This window comes from Etheostoma cragini, chromosome 11 (genome assembly GCF_013103735.1).
Source record: "Etheostoma cragini isolate CJK2018 chromosome 11, CSU_Ecrag_1.0, whole genome shotgun sequence".
Lineage (NCBI taxonomy): Eukaryota > Metazoa > Chordata > Actinopteri > Perciformes > Percidae > Etheostoma > Etheostoma cragini.
Genome location: NC_048417.1, coordinates 19,684,240 through 19,705,053, shown reverse-complemented (window position 1 = coordinate 19,705,053; position 20,814 = coordinate 19,684,240). Strand labels below are relative to the sequence as shown.

Sequence of the window (20,814 nt, the reverse complement as noted above, 5' to 3'; positions counted from 1 at the left end):
TTTTGACAATTTTAAGTTTGTTTCAGTAAATGTGCCAAATTGATTGAGAGAAACTCTTCTTGCTGGACTTAGTGTTCGGGGCTACGTTAACTGTCAAGTTGCATTGTGGGCAATGTAGGCTCAAGAAAAAGAATGCATTGAATACGAAGAGAGAGTTATCTGTTTTTGCTGCATCAATTGTGATATTTCACTGTCAAGTGTAATTCTAAATTGTTGAAGTACTCTTGTGAGTTTTATTTCAAGGGTTGTTGTAGTCAATCAGAAAAGTCCCCATTTGTGTACTTCTAGAGTATGCTGCAATTTCTACAGATGTGTGGCAGAATACAAAACAAAGACAATCTGTTGTTTAATGTTGGTACATTTCTTTATTTACATTTGTATGCTCGACTTTTATCAAGTAACAGATGTTTGTCAGGTAAACAGCATCACTACTATTGTCAGAGTAATGCACAGAGTAACTTGTTTTTGTATGATTAAAACTTCAGTCCAATTCATTGTATGTGCAAAAATACCTCACCAATAAACCTAATTCTGAAGATAGTGCAAGCAATAAAGTATTGAGTTATAATAAACATTAAGGATTGTGTGACTTGTGTTGTTCACTTATTGACCTAGGTCCTTCTTAGGACATCACAATGTTGCCTTTGTGTCATTGACAATGTCTACAAAGTCATGTGTCCTGCCCGTGGAAAGTATTTCCACTGGCGTGCCACAAGGTTAAAGTGGTAAGTGACAGCAATACGGTGGTGCATTATTTAATAAATGCCATGCATATGTTGACAGAATAGGCTGAACTCAAGGTATACTTACTCTGAGATTGAGATGTTTTGTCAACAGCTGTTCAAGGTCATAAATTTCCTGTGAAGCTCAACTTGCACAAGAGTTCACCTCTGAAGACAAACCACAAGGATCAACGCATTACAAACCTTAACCATTTTATTCAAACTGTACACGTACAACAGGCTTAACTCATTTTTAAAAAACGTAAAAAAAAGACAATGAGTATCCCCATAAATACAATATGTCTTTACAAAACAGAGTGTGTTTACTTGGTATGTTGCATATGTTCCAATAAAAAAAGAAAACCACACATATTCCTTCTGAAAACCTTGCACAAGACAAACAGTCTGGTATCACTGACGCTGGCAATTACCTCATTTGCTTAAAATATGGACAAGAGATATGTGTAGTGGAGTGTTGACCTGCTTCCTACCTCAATCCTACATACTATTTGTATCCAAGGTTTGAGGTATGCGGTGCATTCACCTGGGAACTGTGGCACTTCTTGTAGACAAACTGCTTTAAGAGAATACTATGAGGATTGGTACTTGGTGTACATGCTCTACTATTAGTATGTGTGGATTCAAGACACAGCTTTAGAGATTAAAATGCATTAGAACACAAGTCTTTAAGGTAATTAGTTGACGCCCATTGTTACAGGGTGTTTCCATTCGTCATTTACATGTGATGTATGTAAAGAAAATGTGCTATATGACAAGAAACAAAAACCTTCTGGCAAACATATGCTGCCTTGCAGCTGATTCAGTTAAAATAGCATGCTTTTCTGCTCAGGTTGCCCCACAAGATCTCCTACCGGTTTCATTGTTTAGTCAGAGAAATAAACTGGGTTACTCATTAAATTCTGTGAATTAGATGCAACAGAGGATTAGCAATGGGACAAAATCACTGGTTACCGTTTTACGTTAATGCTTTAGGTTACCAATAATGAGGACACTGTTATTCTAAATGTAGTGTTTTCCTACTTGAATGGAGTGTAAATAAATTAACAGTAGTGAAAAAAACGTTTGGGTTGTGATACTAGGCAATGTGATTGTTTAATTTTAATAACTTTTATTAATAAATTAGTGTATTGTCTCCAGTGATTCTGTCCCAGATTAAACAATCCACCTTTGCTGAACACCGCACTGCCTCCACTGCTGTCTCTCCAAATAAAAAATGATTCCACAAGATAACCTTTGACCTCATTTCTGGTTTTTCAGAGATTTAAAACGAACATGTCCTACTTCCAGACTCAGGGACAATAAATGCAGTTTCTGTGTTTTTAAGGCTTCTGTAAGGTAGCCTCGACACTAAAATAATGCTGTATTAAAAACTCAGCCTGCTTGTGAAAACCATATAATACTTCAAGTGATGGATTAAGACAGATTCAGTTACACTGGCTAGAACACAAGCCTGAATGTGTACAGTCATCTTCAAGAATAACATCAAAAATCTCTAGCAACCATTTCACCCAGTATGGATTAAACCTGGATCTTTGATCGGTGCTTTGGATGTCTTAAAACCCTAGAAGTCTTTAGTCCAACAGTTAAAAGACCACACACAGAGACAAACAATAAGCTGTTGTCATTGCAGAGTGGAGGCCTGTGTGTGTGTGTGTGTGTGTGTGTGTGTGTGTGTGTGTGTGTGTGTGTGTGGTCTCCCTTACTGTTTAATCCTGGTCATCCTGTGGTGAATCAGTCATTTTAAACACTTTTAACGTTTAGAATAGCTGTGCAAACCAATACATAACTTCATTCACCTTCGGAGTGAACATTCAATACAGAAGCAAATACTCAACAGTCTTAACAATAAAAAAATAAAGTAGAAAAGAAAATGAAATAAAGTTTTGACTTCTGGGCAGCCACTTGGCACACAGTGGCGTGGAGTCACTAGTTGATGGACTTTTTCTCAGATTAAAAACAGGCGAGATTGTACTCTGCAACACATATGAAAGCATTTCGGTTTTTAGCTAAAAGCAGAGTAACCTAAAATGTACATGTTTAATCCAGGGATCCAAAATTAATGAATTCACAGTCAGAGGGTGTGGTGCTGCAGCGTGGGCAGATGGCCACACTGCTTGAGCCATCAGTCTTTCCTGTTGGAGAAAACTCTCACCGGAGTAGACAGGAAGTACATTCAAATTGTAATAGGATATATTCAATAATATGTAGGAAGTTTCATATTAAAAGTAACCCCCTCCAGTCTGGCATTACAGTCCAGGGACCAGTATGGCCATTCAAACCAGTTTATATCCAAGGATGCAAAAAGCCAGGAGTGTGGGCTGAAAACGACAAAAAAAGGAAATATATAGAAAAATCATCCAACTTCTATCGAATACAGATTAAAGTTTGGTTGTGTCCAAAAGCCTGAATTGCTGTCACAACCTGAAGACACGTGAAAAAAAATTCCAAAATAGTATCAAAAAAAAGAAAGCTATTTGACCTCATTTCCATGGTTTTTGTATCCTAAACTCCGTGGCTTTGTGCCTTTTCTTCCTCGAAACTTTACACCGTTGTCTCTCCGTGGTTACCGTTGCTAAGGCGCTTGTAGAAACTCCGCCATGATTGAAGAGTCTTGCCGGACCAGACCCAGAAGCCCGAAGTGATGCCGACGATCATGGTCATCAGGTATTTTATCATGAACACGGTGAAGTCTGGAGTCATGGGGGCGAAGTTGTGAACCGGGCAGGGAACGGCGAACCGCTTACATGTCTGCATGTGCCAGGTCCGCTGCCAGTGCTCCCTGAAGGCCTGCTCGTAGAAGTAACACGCGATCACTATGGTGGCTGGTACCGTGTAGAGCACACTGAACACACCGATCCGCACCATCAACTTCTCCAGCTTCTCCGTCTTGGTGCCGTCGTGCTTCATGATGGTCCGGATCCGAAAGAGGGACACGAAGCCGGCCAGGAGGAAGGATGTACCGATGAACAGGTAAACAAATAGCGGAGCCAGGACGAAACCGCGGAGGGCGTCCACGTTGAAAATCCCAACAAAACACACCCCGGTCAGGACGTCGCCGTCCACCTGGCCCATGGCCAGGATGGTGATGGTTTTAATGGCCGGGACCGCCCAAGCGGCCAGGTGGAAGTACTGGGAGTTAGCTTCAATTGCCTCATGGCCCCATTTCATCCCGGCAGAGAGGAACCAAGTCAGGGACAAAATCACCCACCAGATGGAGCTGGCCATACCAAAAAAGTACAACACCATGAAGAGGATGGTGCAGCCCTCCTTTTTAGTCCCCTGAGCCACTGTCCGGTAGCCGTCATCCTTGAATTTATCCACACAAACAACTTTGTCCTCCAGGAAAAATCCAGCCGCGTAGGCAACCGCCACCATAAAATAACACCCGGATAGGAAGATGATGGGTCTCTCGGGGTACCTGAACCGCCTCATGTCCACTAAATAGGTGAGCACTGTGAATAAGGTGCTCACACAGCACAGAATGGACCAGATCCCAACCCACAGCCGGCCGAATTTGACCTCATCCTCCCGGAAATACATGATGCCGGTGGGTTTAGTGGGCTCACATGGGGCCCCGCAGTCGTTGACCCCCATGAATCGGTAACCCAGGTATGTGGGCACCTCCAGCTGAAGAGGGCATGAGAACTGGTGGTACTGGTTGTGCTGAGGCGGGCGTTGGTTGGGTCGGCCTATGTTCGGGGGAAGGGTCACAGCATCGGGTGCATTGGGGGAAGACGAGGCCGGGCCACTGGGTTCAGATGTGTTCTGACCGACGCAGATCTCCCCGGCTCCATGGACGGGGAAAGCCTCGCAGCGCAGCCGCTCTGGCCACTGGAACCCGAACTTATTCATGAGGGCTTCACATCCCTGCCGTGCACGCTCACACAGGGACCGACAAGGGGGGATGGCCTGCTCCAGCACTGTGCAGACGGGTGCATACATGGAGCAGAGGAAGAACTTTAGGTCAGCAGAACACTGGACCTTAACTAGAGGGTAGAACTGGTGCACTTCAAGTCCGGCGTCCTCCTGGTTCGTGTGGCCCAGGAGGTTCGGCATGATGGTCTGGTTGTAGGCGATGTCGGTGCAAAGCGGGATAGAGATGGGTTGGCAGAACCCGTGTTCTGGGATAGAAATTCCACTATCACTGTTGTAATGTTGAGCAGAGGTGGATGAGAAGGACAACCCGCACACCAGCCACATGATCCGCAGCAAGACTAAGCCAGTGGTGGACCTGGCCGCCGCCATAGTTAAGGAGGAGGGGGGAGGGAAGGAAAAAAACTTTGATCCAAGTAGGGCGACTTGAAAACTGTTTAAAAAAGCGAAGAAATCTGCATTAATTGTCGCACCACGTTAGCTTGTAATCCGAGTGCTTCGAGTTAGAAAGGCTGTAATCGTTTTTCCTCGAATTTTATGAAGTTAAATCCAAGTGAAACGTTCGTCGTGTCATGACTTCTTGGTCTTTGTAAGTGACTCCAAGCAGCCCACTCTCACTGCCGACCCGGTGAAAATACCACTTAAAGTCCCGTTTTCTTGAAGTAATGCAAACCCAAGTTATCCCAACGTGTCTAACATGTACGCGTTGTAACTTTAGCACAAAACAAAAAAGTTTAAGCGTTAAAAAAGGCTATATTTCCATCGTTTTTCGACTTGACTTCACACAGTGTCGGTTCGCATGCTGATCGGTTGGAAGTCCAGAGGCTCGTTCTCCTCTCACTCCGTGCAGATTCCACCGGTTTCAAGGCGCCCCCTCCATTCACAAGCCCTTCCAACAGAAAGCAGGGCGCCTTGAAACCAATGTCGCGTCTCAGCCAATCCTAGCATTTGTTTTCCTACAGGACTGTTCTTGATTGGCCTTTTATTTAATATAGAAATAAAAATGTGTTACAGTAATTGCATTAAACCAGAGAGTACACAAAAATAATGGTTAGTTGAGGTGGTTTTCAAAGCAATTTGCCTGTAGTTGTTTTTATAGAGCTCTTAAATTATACGGTAGGCTATATATGATACATACAATGTACAAGTCTTCTTTCTTAGATTGATGAAAAAGAAAAAAGAAACATGTAAATCCCAAACCAGTATAATGTCACCTTAAGACATCTGTCCCCTGTCTAATTTTTCTTGTCAGGTCATCTTTGCAGACCAACTGTAGCTTCTAATGCCCATCATTTTATAACTAGGTTTTTCTTTCCCCTTTTTTTATTACGATTCATCTTCTACATGAAGCAATCACAGCTGTAGAAAATGCCGGGTTCTATTTTCACAACAGAAAGTTTACATCTTTTTGAGTTTTAAGCTTTTTTTCCCATCTATACTATTTTAGGTTGCAGCTGTAAAGTTGAGCTCTCTCCATCTCTTCACATAATCTCTACAGTCACTCACTGTGTGCAGGACGTGGAAACACATTGCAGCGCAGTGAGCAAGCCCTGAAAAAAACTAGATGGATTCCAGCTTCTTAACCACTCGACCACGGCAAGCACCGCAAGAACCTGTTGCTGTTTTCTGCTTAAAGGGTTTCATTGCAACAATCAGATGCAGCTCCTGAACTGATCTGTATCATTGTGGGAATTAACAGCAACAACAGTCAAGGCAGCAGTAAATTGGATTGACAGCATGATCGATCTGCCCACAGGCGACCAAGTGTGGGAGGTGTAGGAGGTTCTTGTTGGCCTTGCTGCATTTGGTGTGTTACCCTGAGTGGGATAATAGAGGGTGGGGGTAGGTCGGGGTGGGGGATGGGACAGGAAGAAGAAAGAGAAGGAGCGAGAGCAGGAAGAGAAGCTGAACCAAAAGGAAAAGTCAGTAGAGTTCCCAGCGGTAAACTGGCCTATAAAAAAGACAAGTTAGATTGAAATAGGCCAGTAGGCCAATTTGGATTTCTGACCCCCCACACAGTGGTATTCATCTGGAAACAAATTCAGGCAAAATGTCATTCCTAGACCTAAATAATCGTTGCGCTGCCTTTGATTCGGTTGACTGAAAAAAGTGGGTTGGAATTTCCTAAGATGGTCCTCCATGACAGGGACCACTTTGTCTGATTCGGCAACTACAGTTCCACACAGATTGTCTTCACAAGTAGATTAAACAAACAAGAAACTGAAGTTACGGGCCGGGCAAGTAAGCAAGTAACCCCTTTTACATTTAACACTGTTTGCAACTTTGTTAATACAAAAATATTGATTATAACTGCTTTAACTTCCGTTAAAAGATTAAAAACATGCATGTTCTCCACTGCCTTTGGCTAAATCTTAAAGGGGCTGTACTCGAAATACTGCAAAAAACAGTGGGCTGGGATTGCCTGCACACAGCTCTCACAGCCTGTTCCCCAATACATGAAATACCTATGTTTTTTCACAGCCACATGCACTAACATGCACGCGTGGATCGGCTATCAAAACAAAGAACAGATAAGCTTATTACAACACACACAGAGGGAGTGTGATCTCATTCTCGGCTCAGGACGCCATTACTCCACTATATCTCTACATAGCAAATATTTGTTTGCTGCTATATTAATGTTCTAAATGTTGAAAACAGCCCCATTAGGTACTCACCATTATCTGCCTTGTTAAATGAATTCCCTTCTTTTATTTCTCTTGTTTTTATCTTATCTTTGAAAAAAAAAATGTATTATCTTTATATTGAATCTTTTACTTAATCAGTTTGAAGTTGAACAGCTGAAAGTCTAAGATAGCTCAATAATAAATCTGAGCATTAAATCAAATTAGCTGGGCACTGCTTTTGATAAGGTGATTGGTTTCACTGACTAGGTTAAGCCTCGGTATATAGAGCTGATGGGCAGCTTTGCAATAATTAAAGAATTCAGCTATTAAAGCTATTGGTTAGAATGTTAGTGCACTGATTTCCCAGGAGGCTATTGGACAAATCACCATCTAAATGTCACAGCACGCAAAACCAGAGACGTTAGACACTAAGGATGAATGGAAGCAATTTTTTATTTGCAGTTTTTAATGTGGGCATGTGTAGGTACTAGAGATGGTTCGATACCATTTTTTCCCGATATCGATTCCAATACCTAAACTTGCATATTGGCCGATGCCGAGTACTGGTCCAATACCTAGGTCATATATTTTATTATGTATTAACAGCTGTGTACTACTATCCCTGTATGGATGTGATATGATTTCAATCTTTGTTGTTCAGCCTGGCTCAGGTTAAACTTTTTGGGAAACATGAACACAAACAATGGACGCCACAGAACTTTCTTTCATTATGTAGTTTGACAGACAGTCATACTGGGAAAAGAACATAAATAAACTACTTTAACGTAGATTTTACTTAGGGCTTTATTACGTGGTACCGGATCGGTGCATAAACTCTGGTACTTCCTGATACCAATACCAGCGTTTTATGCAGGTATAGCCATGACAAATTCAGGTCAATCCCATATTAATTTCCTTCCTTAATGACCTAAATAGATCCAGGTTCTTATGAAGAATCCTGCAGTAAGGTTAAGCAATAAACAATTGTAACTATCACATGACAATAATCATGATGTCAAATTAGGTCTAACAAATGTGGAAACAATATAACCAGAAATGTGTGTATGCTACTATACTTAGATAAGTGGTAAATTCATTCAATTCATAAGGATGTTTTTCTGTAGAAATAACAAATCATAATGTGGAGCTTCAGGATTTGGGTTAAAGATTACAGGCCACTAATTGGTGACCACTAATTTGGAGAATAATTGATGATAATGTGAGATTGTTATGCAAATAGCCCATACACTCACAGACAAAATCACTTAAACACATACACTCTTCAAATTTACAGTTAATAATGGAGGCCAGATGATGGTGTTTTAAAAGGGCTGAAATTACTTTGGTCTCTCCCTTGCTGCCAAACACACACACACACTTGTCGTTTCTCCCCGTGGTGTAAAACACAGCAGTCACAGCCACAACAGGTCAAATGGACGCACTTCATCGTTTCTATCTGTAGCCGTTTGTTTGTGTGTGTGCGTATTTATGTGGATAGGGTCTGCAATGGTCAAGCACATGTGGCCAGCCCAGCAGGTCAGCAGGTTTCCAGACAGTCAATCACTGTTTGGACTGCGGTCGGCTGTAGTTGGACATCTGCTGGGGGGGGGGGGGGGGGGGGTTACACAAACAACAACTAGACTGGCCAGTAGACCAAGGTGGAATAAACAAATAAACAAAACAAAAAGATTTAGATGGTTTGGACTGTGCTTGCTCAGTTCAAGGATAGCCAGAAGCGTGACCGCCTTGCAAAGTATGAGAGCTACCGTGTGAAACCCAATACTGAACAACTATTTAGATGTGGAGTTGAGGAGGAAAAACAAGACTTTATGTTTGGTCTGAGGAGGTTTTCAAATTTGAGGACAGCTTGCAGAACATGTTGGCTGACCAAGTTGGTCTAACCAAGTATTTTTGAGGAGTGAGCTGAAACATTTCAATGCACCATGTCAGTTTATGTTCATGCTTCAGTCAATATGTTTGTTATTATGAGATGATTTTAGTTTAAGTTATATTAATTTGTAATCATTATTTTTGGACTGGCATCTGAAAAAGTTACTGCATTCTGGGTCTACTGTTTACAGTATATGGTGGCTCTTGTAAACCCATGCGGCTTGGGCATATGTGCATGAGACAACAACAAAACTTCATCATCATTTATCTATTCATCCACTGATTTATATGAAAAGTCTGTAGGACTGGTGCAGATACTTAAGCAAAAAGTCTTCAAACGTTTTTAGGAGTTTTCTTAGGCCTAGTCCCCCTTATTTTACAAGAAAAAACATTGTGCCTTATGCAGTTTTTCTTGAACTATTTACTGTTTTGGGGTGACCTCTAGCCAACCCAGTTGAGTGTGCACCCCATATAGGCTGATATGAGTCCTTGGCAGTCCCTGTCTTCAAGCTATCCTGTCAATTAAAGGCCATAAAAAGCCCCAAAACTATTGTTTAAAACAAACAAACACTATACTGTTTTGAATTGTCTTCTGTACGTTGCCCCACAAAAAGGATGTAAGGTTGAACATTTTGAATGCTTACTTTGACCTTTTCTGCCTCAAGTCTGGTTATGTAGGTTAAAATCAGCTATAGAGAGTACTTTTATAATAACAGTGGTTCACATGACTACTTGTATGTGAAAGGTGTTGTCCGCAGTAAGAAACTCAAAGAGAATTTTCATCAGTTACATGTAGCTCTAAAGCAACTTTGAGCTCATTGTTTAGCTGTCCGGCCCACAACTTTACTGTTTTAGTTCATTCCCACTGCTCTCATAGTGTTGTTTTCACCCACAGCAGGCAAATAGTTTCAGTAATAAAGCTTAGATAAAGACACTATATGCTTATTGTTCTGCACCAAACAGCAGGCAGACAAAGTTAGGGACTAACTGGTGAACATAGTGGTTTATTTAGCAAATAAAGAACAAGATGTTATTGAATGAGAGCAAAACAGAGCTAAAAGAAGAGGAAATGAATAGGGTTTGGATTTGTGGACACAGACACAATTCCGAATGCTAAGTCCGTACATATCTGCTAGATTTGTAAATAGGTAACTGCTTGCCAATAAGTATGCCACATCAACTTGAAAGGTGCTGTGTGTTGTGTTTACAGCTATAAGGTAAAGCAGGTTCAATTCAAAAATAAATGTACAGCTACTCCCCATCCAAAAAACTCAAGGCTAATAGAAAGAGTACTGCTATCAAGATGAGACTAGCAGGTAGTCATGGCAACAACAATGGAGGAAAGCAGAAATAGAGCAGTCAACTGAAACGTGCTGAAACATAGTAGAAAAGGGAATCTGATTGGCTTAAGAAGATTTAGTTACGTCAGTTACTTCAGGATAGATGGTAGCACATCAAGATGAGTGACGGGTGTTGAATATGGAAGCCAGCTGTAAAAGGTGCAACATACAAAGCAGAAAATATCTATTCTATTTAGGATTTGTTTGTTAATTAAGATGTCTCCTGCCTGGTTTCCTTATTGGTGTGTGCGCTTCTCAGTTACATATATATATAGATATATATATACATGTATGTATGTATGTATGTATGTATGTATGTATGTATGTATGTATATATAGCATTAAAGAAGTATGTGTGGAACACCCGTTTGAATGGGGGGAGGGGAGATCGACCTTAAGAAGTCAGCAGAGAGAGAGAGGAATGCAGGCAGCTGGTTTGTGTCTGTCAGTGCAACACAGAGAGCCTACAGTACTAGACTACTCTCACACACACACACAAACACACACACACACACACACACACACACACACACACACACACACACAGAGTGATGAAAGAACGATTTATTTGGACCAACAGAGTGTGTGTTCCGTCCAGTGGCGGGCAGCAGGAAGCTCACTGGCTGATATCTAAATACTTGGACAAAAATTCCATATGAGAGTGTGACCAAAAAAGTCCATGCAGTCCATGTAGTAAACTACACACAAACTGTTGTTAAAAATACAGTCAAAGTTAGCATGGTCTGGGTGTAGGTCAGTCTTGTTGTATTTATGCTCCTGGCAGTGATCTATGGACTGAACTAATGCTGCAGAATAATGGTGGGGAACACACACATCCAGGGGAGTCAAAAAAGTGTTTACGCAAAGACGGTGACGGCTTTTCATTGTTTGTGCTTTGTACTTGCATTTGAATTGAAACAAGGACTATGGGATTTTTTAAATTAAATTTATTATGAACATTGTTTTGTGATTCATTACTTTTTCATTTACCTTAAACAAATTTCAGTTTTGTCATTTCTTGTTACTTATCAGCCAACATATACAGCAATATTGATATATTTGTGATCCACTAATATTAGCCTGGCGCTGTAGGTAATAAACACTATATCCAAATATATAAATAAAAGCTTGAGAGTCTACGTCTTTGCTAGCAGCACTGTGAAGCTGTGCTTTAAGCTAAATGATAATGTCAGCATGCAAGCATGCTCAATGACAGTGTTTACACGCGGATATTAAGCAGCTCGGCTAAAAAACTTAAGATGATCTATCTATTTATCTATATATCCATCTATCTATCCATCCATTCTCTGGCAATTAAACCCAGGTCCATCTTCTAATCTTTGGTGCACCGGCAGGTGGACTGTGCAGGTTGCGTCTTCAGGACTTCCACACGGTGACAAAGGTATCCAATCAGTAAGACAACAATGACAATACAGATTGTTTTCAGACTGTAAATCACGCAAGGGTAATATGGGAGCCTAGGTCTAAACCTAAGGGCATTCTGGGTGGACATTTGATTATTCAGAGTATATTGTCAAAATGTGATCAGATTCAATGTGTGTTAACTGATTTTAATTTAGATTCTTTAGCAATGAGCAATACTTGGCTGCACAGTAACTTTCCGACCAGCATGATTGATGTCCCCAGTTACACTTGCCACAGAAAGGATAGAACATCTGACAAAGGAAGGGGCGGAGTACTATTCTATGTTAGAGACACTCTGAAATGTAATGAAATCAAACTGGATACCTCATGAGAATGTTAAGCTTTGAGTGTTTTAGTATTAACTGGCTAGAGAAAAGCCGTAGAAAAAACTTAAAGAGGCTGCTGTCAAAACACAGTCTTCAGCAGATGATGAAGGGCCCAACAAGGATCAAGTTAACAAGTAAAACTTTGATAGATCTGATAGTCACCAACAGACCCCAGCGAATCATTAGAACGTACAATCTACCAACGGGGATCTCTGATCATAATATGACCATGGTTGTCCAAAAACGTACTAAACAGTGTTTACCAAAATTCGAGAACGAATATAAAGTAGGGAACCCAGGTATCCCCAAAACCGACACAGGTTGAAATTGATCTAAATAATTTAGACTGTAATAACGTTCTACAATAAAATGATTTAGAAAATTGTTGTAACTCCCTGATGAAAAACCTCACAAACCTGATTGGGAAATATGCTAAGACATTTAAAGGCACACAACGAAAGTCTCCTTACCATGGCTGGACAATGACACTCGCCAGCTAGTGAAAAAAAGAGACTATGCACTGAAAAAATCGCTGCTCTCAAAACAAATACAGATATTCTCATCTTTAAAGGACTGAGAAATGCAGTAGGCAGAGAACTATGTAAAGCAATGACAGCCTATTTTATGCAATTGATTGAGGAAGCTAAAGGAAACAGCGCTTCCCTGCACCTCAACAGTTTTAATAAACCCAAGCCTTGTCAACAAAAACAATAACAGAATTGGAAGTAAATAAAGTTACCAGCACTAATGTTAAAATAATTGAATTATCAAGAATAGACAGAAACCACTGAAGTTATAATAAAGTTAGGTTTACTTGCAAGTAAAATCAGTTTTACAGTACTCACAGCATCAGTACAGAAAAAATGACTGCCATAAAAACATTCTACAACAGCTTTTAATAAAATGTAGAATGAGATAAATCCCTATAGTCACAAAAAAGCGTCAATGTTGTCAGTTTCTCACTGTCCAGTTTTTCTTCCCAGCGTCACACCGTGCTCCAGATAAGGACAAAACAGTGGCTCCCAAATACCAGATGATGACAGCAGTAACAGTATTTTGTTTTGTCGTAACGCAAACAGTTTTAACACTAATCAGAGAAAAGAATGTATCTAATGGCATTTTTTCTAAGAACTAACAATTCAGCTATTGGAAATAAATTAAATAACTTTCAGTCAGTGGAGGAGCTTGCTGAGAGTTTTTAATCAGCAACCTAACACAGACTATAAAGTCTGAGCAATCAAAGCTTTTCTAAATTAAGGAGGTCACTCAGGAAAAAGTACATAAAATCATCAATAAACTAAATAATTATAAGACAAAGGATGTGTTTGGGTTGGGCTCTGCCTTTATCAGAACTCACAACTCTGCCCTGGTTAAACCTGTAACCCACCTGCTAAACTTTCCATCGGATTGGGCAAATTCCCGCAAAGTTTGAAACTAGCCATCATTACTCCAATTTTTAAGTCTGGCGCAAAGGATCAAGGAGGCAATTATAGGCCAATCTCAATGTTGCCTGCTCTTTCCAAAATTGTATAAAAGATTAGCACAGAACAGTTAGTTAGAAAGAAACCAACTTAACAACAAACAGTTTGGATTTAGACCAGGGTACTCTACAGAAATGGCTAAATGCCACCTTACCGAGAACACCAAGAGTAACTTGGACAAGGGTAATGTTAAAGGAGCCTTGTTTATAGACCTAAAAAAGGCCTTTGACACCGTGAACCACAATGTACTCTTGAATGAACTCAGCTTACCACCTTCAACTTCTCTGAACATGCAATCGGCTGGTTTGCATCATGTCTGCAGCATTGAGAGCAATGTGTTAAAATAAACACTGAACTCTCAATGCCATCAAATGCACAATGGGTATCCCACAGGGCTCCATCTTGGGGCATCTGCTCTTTAGTTTATACATAAACGAATTACCAAAATGCTGTCTGTCAGCCAATTGTCAAATGTATGCTGACAACACAATAATTTATGCACCAGCTAAGACACCAAGTGCAGCAGCAGAGATCTTGACCAAGGAAACGGAGTCTATATCCCAGTGGCTTAAAGATAACCATTTGACGCTGATCTATGTGCTTCTCTATAAGACAGAAAGCCAAGTATACTATCAAAATAGACCAAGAGGCCATCGAGGAAGTCAAGAAATTTAAATTTTTAGGTGTCATTTTGGATTCTCAACTCAAATTTAATAAACATATTTACAAACTTTGTATTACTGTCCGGACAAACTTGAACTGCTTCAAAATGATAAGGCATCATATACCTGTCAAGGCAGCTTTACTGTTTTTGGGCCAAGCATCCCGGACAACAGTCAAACCCATCATAACCTTAAACAAACAAGAACTGAAAATAATGGATCAGAAACCAACAATGTGGCACCGCTGTCTGATTATACAGAAATATAAGCTTCTCAATTTTGACAGCTTTGTTAAGTTTTCTTTTCTTACAGTTATAAATGCCTCGGCCAGTCATGTTTTTCAGTGATGGAGACACGTTTTTGGAATGATTTACCAACTGAAATTAAAACCCAAACCAAACTAAAATATTTAATAGAAATGTGACTTTCTATTAAATATTGGCTTAAAGAAAACCAAAAACACAACCACTGAATCAGTTGTTGGCAGCCCAGGCCCCTCACTATCAAGATGGGTATGGGTGCGCATGTTCGAGCAGCTGGGTGCTTGGGGTTTGTGCTGTTACGTGATGTGTTGGTTTGTGTAATGTGGTCTCAACTTTTTGAAATGTTTATATATTAGTATACAATGTATTTGCTGCATAACTGTGTAACTCACACTATGTAGTTCTTTAAAAAATTTGTTTGGATTATTTTTTTTTAAGAAAGGCCTGACCAGGGACTGGAGTTGCAAATTAGCCTATTGGAAACCTTTCAGCAACACATCTACATATATTGTTATGGCCTTGACTGTAATAATTATGTATGTAATAATGTGCGCTGCATTGTCCCTGATAAATAAATGGATAATAATAAAACAAATTGTTCGGGGGTTCATATGAGAAAACGGCTCAAGATTACCTTTTTGGCCTTCCCCACAGGCATTGTGTTTGGTAAGTGTCCTAAATGGCAGGGAGCTCCCTGCCAGTTGTCTGGTTCACTGTTCTAACCAATCTCTGGAGGGCCTTGTGGTTGTGAGATGAGAGCTGCCAAACCACACATGCAAACAGTCACGAAGCTCTCACTGCTCTGTAAGGGTCTGTGAGCATTGGATAACTTCTTAAGTCTCCTACAAAAGAAGAACTGGGAAGTTCAAAGCACCATTTCTGTGTGAACAATCCATTCAAGCTAAACTAGAAATGGGACCCTCTTACTCAGCGGGGGGTGGTTGTCTCCTGCAGTTTCCTGTAGACCACTATCATCTTTTTAGTGTTGAGGTACAGGTTATCATAACACCAACACACTAGAACTTTGACTTCCTGTCTGTAAGCTGACACATCCCCATTAGTGATTAGGCTTATGATGCTTTGTGTCATCTGCAATTTTCTAATAATGGACCATCAGTGCATTGAGACATAGTTGTGAGTAAGCAGGTCACGCAGCAGAAGGCTGAGGACACAGCCCTGGTGGACACCAGTGCTTGGGCTCAATGAGGAGGAGGTGTGGTTGCAAATTCTCACCACCTCATAGGCCTCTTCGTGAGAGAGGACCAGCTGCAGAATGAGGTGTAAAGTCCCAGGTCCATGTCACCAGAACTGTAGGCAGTGGATTTCACTCCACTAGAAAGGGGACTCTACCATTACTACTACCACTACCTAGCTATTTGATTTTTTTATCTGCTCTAGCTTTTCCAATGTTTTAGACACAATGTCAAACTGCTTCTTCTTTTCATAAATTGAAATCCCTTTTCTTATGAGACAAACCCTAAATCCTCTGCCAAATATGTGCACCTAGAGTTTTTATAAACTAAGGAAAACAATGGAATGTCATTAATGCCCTTTGTAACGGAGTCACTGTTACGTATTGATTTTGCCATCAGATGAGTCTGTCAGTCTGTAGTCTCAAGTAACAAGTCTGTGGTCACTCAACACTGGACAGATATGTAGAACTGGTTTGTCCAGTTTGAGTCCTTTCTTGTATGCTTGGAGTCGGAGAATAGAGATATGATCTGCTTTCCCAAAGGCCGGGCAGGGGAAGCTCAGTTAGCAGTGGTCCAATGAGCATAACCTCTAGTAGGTATGTTAACATGCTGGTAATATTTTGACAGAACCTTTTTTATGCTGGTGCTGTTGAAACTGAAAGCTGCCTAAGCATGGAAATTCTAAAAACCACTGATAAAATCATTCAGTTCATCCGTGGCGTTAGCTTTTTCTGCTTGTTGTGGAATGTAAACTACAGTTTGAGTAACTACTTTGTTCTCCGTCCACACAAGTGCTTAGGCTCCATATAAGAAAGGATCTCCCTCCATATTAACGAGCCTGACAACTCATAGCAAATAATCATTCACATACACTGGACATGCGCATGCCAGTGTAGACAGGAAGCAGGTTTTCTAGCATTACTCTGTGGTTGAAAATCATGGATGTATAAGTTTAAAATACTTAAGACCAGGGATTTGGACCGACGACAAGGTGGAACTGTAAGGTGAAAGGTATGTAAGCCTACCTAACATTATAAGACAGATGTGCGTCGCCGTTTCCAAATGTCTCTGTTTCTGCCCATCCAGTCTACAATGCAACCCCAGACTTTTTTTAAACTTTCCTAATGTCTCCATTTTAGGGGCTCAGAAAAGTTGGAGTAGTGTGGACACGAGGCCTAAACTAGGCAAAAGATATGTGTTTTTATGAAAGACCCTTCTAGCTCCACTGAGAGCTTGTGTGATGCAAATATTTCTACATAGAAGGTCCTCCTGTTATTAACCAACTAATAAGAGTTATGTCGCTTGTTCCATTCCTCTACTTCTTGTCTAGGGACAGAGAATTTGCCAGAAGGATACTTGAAGCAGAGGCTGTAAAGTAATTTTTCTGAGTTCTCAAAAACAAACAAATGGAAATGTGTGGTTGGTACTCATTGTGAAATTGGTAATAGTGATGTTTGTTGATCATATCACATTTGCACACTTAAAGTAAACAGAACAAATACAAAAAGATTGTTAGCACCGCAACAATTCTAATGCGGTATATGACCCCTCAGATAGACTTGGTTTAACAGACTTAAGCAACACAGTAAATTTCAAGTTATTTCCTTGACTAAACACAATAGTCTTTTACTTCCCCTCCCCCCACAGTGAGCACACACACACACACACACACACAAAGCAGTCTTGGAGGTGATGTGCTAATTGATGCAAAGTAATGGAGGAGGTGAAACCACAATGCCCACCCCGCTAAGCTTTACACAGAGCTGTCTTTGCTTGCATGACTTGTATTCAGTAAACCCTATGTATTTTGATGGGTGTGTTTTTGATTGAGAATTGATCAAGAGATTGGAATAAAGAAAACAGAGGAGAGGAGGAAGAAGAAGATTAAGAGAATAGGTGCAGGGGAAGGAAGAGGACTAAGAGGGGGGAGGCCTCCTGCGGTTTTGAGGTCAAACACACAGCTGTGGTCATCACCTTTCACTACAGGACACACACACACACACACAGCCCCCCCCCCCCCACACACACACACACAGAGACCCCCCCACACACACACACACACACACCCTACACACACAGTGATCATCACCCTCTGTGGGAGTTTGACATGAGCCAGATGGTCAGCGCTCTCTCTTTTTATGACTCTTTTTTTCTGTCATGTCCACAAGGCAGTGTTTTTCACACCTAAAAACCTAGGTTTGAATACACTCGCCAGAGTAGATACGTTTCAAAACACTAGTCTAGCATTGTAGTGTGAATGAGGCAAACAATGCCAAGTCAATGATGTATCAATAACATGCCTTCAAAGCCTCAAACTCTCTGTAATTGTTCATTGTGAATGCGGATGGAGATCACACAATGTGATTAACCTATCTCAAAACTTAAAAATGGTCTCAGTGGTGGACCATTTCCAAAAAAGATAACAGATTTGGCTAGATTGACTTTTCCATGTCTTAAAATTAGGACATAGAAAAACTATGAAGGAGCAACATTTGGTTTATTGAGATCTTCAGTTTGATCTTTTAATATTCTTTTCACATTTGTGCATAAACAATGACCACTATGCAGAGTTGTATATATTCTGTTTAACATACATTTTACAATAAATGTTTAAAGTTTTAGCCCTCACCAGGTTGAGCCTTGTTTATTGGGAGGATGCAGATGTCCATGGTGGTTGATACCCTTCTCTTCACTTCCCCTGTCCAGACAAAATCAGGGACCAGTTGATTTTTTTTTTTCTTCTTGTTCCATGTTCCAAAACTTCCAGATAATGGCAAACAAATTAACACATGTGATCTCCTTATACCTTTTTAAGAGTTATCTCCTGCCGTTGTCTAACTTTACAGATTTAGGTTTAAAACATTGAAGATATAGCGGTTATTAATATTTGTTGAAATATGTTATATGCTCACAATGAAATTTTTTGGGGATAATGGGAATATTTTTAAATTAACTGAACTAAATTCATTTAGTTTATATTAAATTAATTGAGAGCTTCTGGTCTAATTATTTAAGGCATGTAAATGTTGTTCCCCAGAAGGTCAAACTTCCTCCATCTAAGGGAGCAAGCTTGTATGTGTGTTTGTGTGTATGTTTGTGTGTCCGTGAAGATCATGCCAAATTACCCTGTGCCTAAAATGTGTTTTTATCAGACTCCAAACATGTGTTTCCAATGTTCTTTAAATATGCTGTATACACACACACACACACACACACGCACAGTACTCCCAGTGCCAGATAGTTAAAATTAAACCCCTCCCTTGTTGTCTAAAACAAAGTTAATGTTTCTTCCTTTGGCATCAGCCTCATGTGAATAAAAAACTGATAAAGACATTAATGCAAAGCTGACTGGATTTATCTGTTGAAAACACACCAGTACAACAGTAAATTTGGTTTAATCTAAAATAAGAGAATGTCAAAAATTGCAATTACGGCCTATCTTTGTGTCTGTAGTTAGCTACTTTGTAATTCAACAACTCTCAGGATCTTAAGATCATTTTTTTTCCAAAGTGAATCACCAGATCATCAGTTTTGGATGCTAAGTCATGATAACCAAATATAGAAGTTATGTATGAGGGGAAAAATCCGCTTTCTCCACGCTTCTCCCTTATTTGATGAAGTTTTAGATGCTTTCAAAGGAAACAGTTGTGATCGAATGTGACCAGGACTTGTAGAAACAAACAAATATCAATTGAAATACATGTTTATTACAAATCTGTATTATTTGTCTGTACAGTTGCACACATTATAAATGCTGAAGCAAAGTTCAGAGTGCTCTGGTGTGTGTGTTACCTACTCCTCTGCTCCTCACGACATTGTGGCCAATTAAACCGCTCTCTCAGGCTTGCTTTGTCACTGTGGCCTGGCTGCAACCCTGTATTTCTCTCTCTCTCTCTCTCTCTCTCTCTCTCTCTCTCTCTCTCTCTCTCTCTCTCTCTCTCTCTCTCTCTCTCTCTCTCTCTCTCTCTCTCTCTCTCTCTCTCTCTCTCTCTCTCTCTCTCTCTCTCTCTCACACACACACAAACACAAACACAAACACACACACACACACACACACACACACACACAAGTAAATCCATGTTGTGTTGCTTCCAGCAGCAGTAGAAGTTTATGAGGGTTTGGACAGGGAACTACTGGCTGCTCAGGTCACGACATGGGTTTATTGTGTGTGTGTGTGTGTGTGTGCAAATGAGCATGCGTGCAACGTTATTGTTACATAGAAATACAATTGAAAAAACAATACAATTACCCAATATGATGCTATTGGTTTGAAAATAGAACATGAACAACAATGACATCAACAGTGTGACTCATTAGAGCTGAACTTCACAACACTAGATGTTTGTGTGGTGAAAACGGAATATTAGATTAGGCAGAAAAAGGAACACATGCTGCATGTCTTGCGTTCAGCTCTAAGAAGGCAAACATGTAGACATTTTTGCTCTGGATTCCCTGCCCTTGTTCCCTTTTTCATTTTTTTCTGCCAGTTTTACTGCAGGCAGTAAAAGTCGGAGCCAAAACCTGCTGGACACTTTTATATAGAAAACACTAAAACGGCAAACAAGAGCTGATCACGAACATGGGTGAAAAGAAGGAAAGGGGGAAAAAAAGGATATAGTGAAAGATATAAATATATGTATACATATGTATATACACTACCAGTCAAAAGTTTGGGGTAAAAATTTCCAAAGCACTCCATTATAAACAGAATACCAGCTGAGATCAGTTACAGTGATTTGTATAACCAAGGCAGCAGATTTCAGATTACATCATGTGCTTACATAATTGCAAAAGGGTTCTCCAATGTTTTTCTAATTAGTTTTTTTAAATTATATCAGATTAGTGAATTGTTGCTGATAATGGACAATGTAGATATTGCATCAAAGATCAGCCACCCACTCAGATCAGCTGGTTTTCTGTCTGAAATGGAGTGGTACGGAAATTTGTAAGTGACCCAAACCTTTGACAGGTAGTTTATATAAACACAGTAT

General features: G+C 40.3%; 1 protein-coding gene and 1 long non-coding RNA gene across 2 annotated transcripts; both read right to left on the bottom strand.

The window, feature by feature from the left end:
* Positions 1 to 918: 918 nt before the first annotated feature.
* On the bottom strand, positions 919 to 17,326 carry LOC117952866. Its single transcript, XR_004658523.1, has 3 exons — positions 17,315 to 17,326; positions 12,313 to 12,315; positions 919 to 1,342 (listed from the first exon to the last, which is right to left on the bottom strand). It is a non-coding gene; the product is annotated as an uncharacterized LOC117952866 (long non-coding RNA).
* On the bottom strand, positions 3,187 to 5,615 carry LOC117952865 (frizzled-7-like). The gene has a single exon (XM_034885461.1). It carries the CDS (start codon positions 4,986 to 4,988, stop codon positions 3,285 to 3,287), a length of 1,704 nt encoding a protein of 567 aa, XP_034741352.1. The 5' UTR covers positions 4,989 to 5,615; the 3' UTR covers positions 3,187 to 3,284.
* Positions 17,327 to 20,814: the final 3,488 nt, after the last annotated feature.

What these genes read in the sequence shown, in the direction of transcription:
- LOC117952865 (XM_034885461.1), bottom strand. Translation starts at nt 4,988, where the DNA reads ATGGCGGCGGCCAGGTCCACCACTGGCTTAGTCTTGCTGCGGATCATG.